General features: G+C 39.3%; 1 protein-coding gene across 1 annotated transcript; it reads right to left on the reverse strand.

Moving 5' to 3' along the window:
• Positions 1 to 4,213: 4,213 nt before the first annotated feature.
• Positions 4,214 to 5,953, reverse strand: kcna10a (potassium voltage-gated channel, shaker-related subfamily, member 10a; the record flags this gene model as incomplete). Its single annotated transcript, XM_079238514.1, has 1 exon — positions 4,214 to 5,953. One exon carries the CDS (start codon positions 5,951 to 5,953, stop codon positions 4,214 to 4,216), a length of 1,740 nt encoding a protein of 579 aa, XP_079094640.1.
• Between the last annotated feature and the right edge of the window lie 589 nt (positions 5,954 to 6,542).

The following is a 6,542-nucleotide window of genomic DNA, read 5'->3' on the forward strand; positions in this document are numbered from 1 at the left end:
TACAGTCGAACAGGGACATTATTGCATACTGACTGTCAAACACACAGATTACACAGATTCATTCACATAGTGGCAGTAAAAAGTAAGTGAGACATTTGGAATGGTCTGTGTTTGTGTATCAAATGAAAGCAACTATGGACAATGAATACTGAGTAGTTGCACAAATTATTCTGTTGTTTAATCACAATACTGAATATGCTAGCTGAAAATAAAATGTGCAGGTTGAAAAAAAATGTATCCTCTTTTCTAATACTAGCTACCAAGGCTAAATAAAGTCAGGAAATAAAACCTGGAGTCCAGCAGATCTATGGCCTATATTACTCAGATCTACAAAAACAAAGAAATATTTTGACCTCAATTTGACAGGGACCACATGCTATTATGAAGAGTGCTTCAAAAGGAGAAATCATAAATAAAAATCAAGAGATGTCTGGCATATAAATAGACAAAACACGGTGGTTCCCCAGAAGTGGGCACACAGCCATGATGATCTATTGATAGCTCATCCTCATAAAGGAGAACATTAAATTAAAAGTCTACAGAAATATTTAACTTTTAATATAAAATTGAGCTGATGTCATAAGCCTTGACTGCTCTCTTACTGGGTTTGTAATATAAATAATTTAATCATAAGAGCACTTCTTGTATTTTGTCACAGTCCCTGGTGCCAGCTTTGCTCTGCTACTGAGACAACGACATTACATCTCTTTTCTTCTTTTTACTCTCTGTTAATCAGATACTATGTGTGATAACCAGACATGACACTAAATAAATTGACAGACTGGAAGTAAAGCATCACAGAACAGTGCTACAATTACACTATTCACAAAAAGTTAGGGATATTCAGCTTTTGGGTGGAATTTCACAACAAGCCTAAAATGCATTCAAACCTGTACAGGTGAACTTAATGTGATCTTCTCTAAGCTTTTAAATGCACATGTCCAACTGTTAAATGTTTCAATAAATTTTGCACAAGTTGCTGTTCTCTAACAAGGAGCTTAATGGCAAAAATCACAGCAGGTGTGTGATCCTTGAATTGACCAATAAATGTCCTGGTTCAATTAGAGCTGGTGTTTAAACAGTTGTCCTTATCATGCTGTTCACATTTTGACATCATGAGACCAAGACGACACCTAACAATGGAACAACAGTCCCTTGCCATTGCGATGCTTCAAACAGGACGTTCTCAGACAGAAGTGGCCACTGAGCTTGGAGTGTCACAGAGTGTCATCAGCAGGTTGCAACAGAGATATCGAGAGACTGGAAGAGTCACAGAAAGGCCTAGAAGTGGACGTCCTTTGGCCACATCCCGTGATGATGACCGCTACATTGTGAACACTGCCCTGAGAAACCGGATGATGAATGCCACTCAACTCCAGGCACGTTTAAGAGAGGTGAGAGGCACCCAAGTGTCACGTCAGACCATTCGAAACCGTTTACATCAGCGTGGTCTGCGTACTAGACGACCTGCACGGGTACCTGACCACACCACCAGGCACAGGCATCATCGTCTTGCATGGGCCAGGGAGCATTTACGCTGGACGAGGAACCAGTGGGCCTCAGTGCTGTTCTCTGATGAAAGTCGATTCACACTGAGCAGAAATGATGGCCGGCAACGATGTTGGAGACGTCAGGGAGAGCGCTATGCATCAGCCACTGTTGTCACCAGGCGAGCTTTTGGTGGTGGCGGCGTTATAGTGTGGGCAGGGGTGTCCACTTGGTACAGAACTGCCCTACACTTTGTGAATGGTACAGTGACAAGCCCATACTACCTGAATAACATCATTAATCCAGTGATTGTGCCCCTACATGAACAGCACAGGCCTAATTTCATCTTCATGGACGACAATGCTCCTGCTCATCGAGGCCGCATCATCAGGGAACGGCTGTTGGAGACTGGTGTACCTCAAATGGAATGGCCTGCACTCTCTCCAGACCTGAATCCCATTGAAAACCTGTGGGATCAGCTGAGCCGTCGTGTAGAGGCTCGAAACCATGCACCCCAGAACCTCAATGACCTGAGGGCTGCCCTTCAAGAAGAGTGGGATGCCATGCCTCAGCAGGCAATAAGTTGCCTTGTGAACAGCATGAGACGTCATTGTCAAGCTGTAATGATGCTCAAGGGCACATGACGAGATATTGAGACGTTCAAATTTTTTGTTGTGGTGTAACTACCATTGTTGTTACCTTTTGTGTTGAATGATTTTTTTGAGATGAGGAAATCAGTAGTGCATCCTTCTACTTAAATGTCTTACTTTTATGATATTATATCACTGTAGCATGAACATATTGCATTTTCCATAAATTTCACCTGAAAGCCAAATATCCCTAACTTTTTGTGAGTAGTGTATCTCACTTCAGCAAAACAACAGTCATTCTGCTTTTCAGCATCTACCAAAATACTCCTCTGTCTCTTCTTCAGCAGCTTTAGCATTATTACATCACACAGTGCTGTATGGTTGGAGCTATGTCTGATATCCTTTAATTAAAAGAAAAAAATAGTATCTGTAAAATGTGCACAGCATGCCAAAAGCATTTAGGATGCCAGCATAGGTGCGCTCATCAGTCTAAAAAAAGATTGTAAACTTGTGTTATTAGATTAAACTAATAGTATTTGGGATCTATATGACATTCAGATTATATTAACTGATTGAATAATTCAGAAAACAAAACAAAACAAAACAAAACAAAAAACAGATAATTATCCAGTCACATTCACATACTTTTTCTTGCCACAGTCTTTATATTTGGTCAACCAGGAATGTATACATTATTCTAGTGTAAAACCAGTCAGAGACAACACCATACTCCTTGATTAACAAGTTATTCCATTTAAATTTTGATTTCATAGCAGGAAAACATGTACAAGAAATACTCAAAGCATACAACCAACATGTCACATAAAGCAGCATGCTTCACAATTATTCTTGCAAAATAAAGAAGGATCATAGGGACATTTTGGCCTAATGTCCCTTAGCCCTGCATCAGTTCCCTTTATTCCTCTTATTAGGCAATGAACTTTGGCTTCTTCATTTCTCTCTCAATTTCTTAGTGTCCTTCCTCAATTAAAAGATCTTCTTCCACAAAATGTTACCCAATATCTGATTAAAAACAAAAAAAAAAAACAAAAACAAAAGAAACAAACAAAAAACCAGAAGACACTTCCAATATGCAATCCAACATCTGGAAAAACATACCTTCTCCATAGATGGGGTCAAATGTACTCTGAAAACCTTTATATGTTATTCATATAAGACTTAATTTCATTGTTGGGCAGCATTTTGGAACACAGTTTTAACAAATAAATGCCAGGATGGAAACAGTGCAGAACTATTTGAGCTGACATAAAAAATACTGAACATAAATGCATGATAAACATATATGTTACAATAAGAGTATGTATGGCAAATTTAACAGTATACAATATTGTACATTTTAAGGCACTCCATTATGATAAATAATGTGGAGTAAGTTGTCAGTTACTTGAGAAAGGTTACCTCTGCCACTTAATTGAGATTAGAGATAGACATAAAAATCTCAATACAATTTAAAATGATTAAATAAAGCAGAGCTACATTCTAATACTATACACAACTATTTCAAGACATTTACAATAAAACAGGTTGTATTTGAGGTTGGTCTTATTTGTAGTCATCAATACAATCAGTTTTCTGCAGCATTCAACATCAAATCCAACAGAAACAAATTGAACAGATTTTGCTTTCATCAGTAATAAATGTGTGGAACACACCTTTCAACAAGCGATAACTTTTCATATTTTATGATTAAAAGGTTTTGTTGAATAGAAAACTCTTTCTCCTGATATGAACCAGATTTTAAATATGCAATGTAATCTGAATGACATCAGCTTGTAACATTTGGCCATTCTTTCTCACTCTCTCTTTCTTTAACTTTGATTGTAATAATTTTTTATAAATAAAGACATGCTTGCAAAATCAGCAAATTGTCAAAACAATAGGACTGATGGACAAAAAAATGACAATACGACCAAAGTTGTATCACAGAATTTTGATAAAAACATAAAATCTAATTATGACTGTAAAGAATATTATTTGTTTATATGCATTTTTAACTACGTCATAAAGTTGAAACATGTAAATTCACTTGCGTGTCATGTTAAATTATACAAGAAAAGATGAGATAAATCTGCTAAAAGCTGCTGTTCAATATAAATTTATGTGTTCATCTACCACTATTTCCCTTCACTTTGCCAGATGCCATTGGTTTTATTCAGTGAACTATTACTACCCTGTTTGGTTTCTTCAGCCTTAATGGCTTGCTCAAGAGCATCTGACAAGGGAAGCTTGTCCTCAGCTTCTGTCTCTCTGTGGTAGAAATAGTTGAAGTTGGAAACAATGACAGGAACCGGCAAAGCAATGGTTAGCACACCTGCAATGGCACACAAGGTGCCCACTATCTTACCCGCCATCGTAATGGGACACATGTCTCCATAACCTACAGTGGTCATGGTGACTACAGCCCACCAGAAACCATCAGGTATGCTGACAAACTGTGTGTTCGGCTCATCTACCTCAGCAAAATAGATAGCACTGGAGAATAGGATTACTCCAATGAAGAGGAAGAAGATGAGCAAACCAAGCTCACGCATGCTGGCTTTCAGAGTCTGTCCCAAGATCTGCAATCCCTTAGAGTGACGCGAAAGTTTGAATATTCGAAACACCCTAACCAGCCGGATGATGCGCAGGATGGCCAGAGACATGTTCTGTCCAGAGCTCTCTTCTGGTGTTGTGACCAGTTCTGTTATCAGTGTTACAAAATAGGGGATGATTGATATGATGTCAATGATGTTCATGAGGTTATGGAAAAACTCACTTTTGCTAGGGCAGACTCCAAATCGAACACAGAGCTCAAAAAAGAACCAAGCAATGCAGGTAGTCTCGATGAAGAAGAAAGGATCAGAGAAAGTGGTGAGTTTTCCACTATATGGAGCGCCAGAAGGGTAACTTCTTGACTGGTTGAAAGGCAATATTGCTGTGGGAACCACTTTGTCAGCGTCATCTCTGAATTCTGGCAGTGTTTCCAAGCAGAAAATGATAATGGAGATCACAATGATCAGGACAGAAACCAGAGCTACACCTCGAGCTGCATTGGAGCTCTCTGGGTACTCAAACAGCAGCCACAATTGTCGATATATATCATTGGTTGGGAGAGGAATTTCAACATCTTTTAGAAATCCTTCCTCTTCCCTGAACTGCTCCATAGCGTCATGCCCGAGCTCATAGAACACTATTTCATCAGCAAACACATCTAGGGGAACATTAGCTGGTCTTCTAATTTTACCCCCAGACTGGTAGTAATACAAGATGCCGTCAAAGCTTGGCCGGTTCCGATCAAAGAAGTACTCATTCCTCATTGGATCAAAATAGTCCATCCTCTTTGATGCGTCTCCTAAAAGTGTGTCAGGAAACTGGTCCAGTGTTTTGAGTTGTGTCTCAAAACGAAGGCCAGCAATGTTGATAATGACTTTCTGATCTCCATCGTCCAGCCCTCGTTTATCTACAAACAGGTCCTCGCAGCATTCCTTAGCAAGCTTACTGAAGATTGTCTCACTCTCTTTAACTCCCTCACTGTTCAATAGCATTTTCCAGTTAGATATTATACTGGCACAGCTACTACGCCCCTTTCTGCCTGGGGAGGGCATTGTTGGGGACTGAGGTACTCCCAGCATCTGTGTTTGTGGAATGGGTGACGATGAGGTGGATTCCCAAATGTAGGAGGGCACAGGGCTGTAAGGGGAGGGTGTAGAAGATAATTGAGGGGCTTGCAAAAGGTAGTTGACATCTGGGCTGTTGTGCTCTGGGGGCATGTCCACTGTGAGAGATGTGGTCTCATCAGCATAGGCGTCCACCTCATCGTCAAGGCTGCCATCAAGGTCCTCTAGGCTCTCAAAGTCCACTAGGGCTACCTCCATAGCTGTAGGTCAGCCAGTGCAAAGCCTTGGATCACCAAGATAACGCAATCAATTTCACTGATTGGCAAATGGAAAGCTGAATCTCCAAAATCAGCAGCAGCATCGAGTTGTCAGCAAGACTCATGAGACAAATCGTTGGTCTCCTTATTCTGAGTTTCCATTCAATACCTGTAGGATTGCAGACAGAGAAAAAAAGAGTCAGTGTGTTTCTTCCAGTAATTAAAGATTTGTTTAGTATTAAATTCTTTTAGAGATAAGAGACATTATCTGCAGATTTTCTATCATGACTAAAATTAAATGAAGTAAACTTAATGAAAATTTTGTATTACTCTCTTAAGATGAGATAAGCTCATCTTGTTCATGAATTCTTGAAGATAAATGTCATTTACTCAAATACACAAGAGCACTGAATGTGGAATAAGCTATCTAAAGAAATTAAAACAAACTGAACGTTTTTTATTTCAACAAAAACACAAAGTAAAGGACCCAATTCAACATACAATCACAGCAATAGGTGATTACTCTTTTTGAGTACAAGCTAATCGGGGGTGATGAAATTTATTTTCTCCAAAGATTGCAAACCTTTTCT

The sequence above is a fragment of the Telmatherina bonti genome (assembly GCF_933228915.1).
Source record: "Telmatherina bonti genome assembly, chromosome: 4".
NCBI classification, from domain to species: domain Eukaryota; kingdom Metazoa; phylum Chordata; class Actinopteri; order Atheriniformes; family Telmatherinidae; genus Telmatherina; species Telmatherina bonti.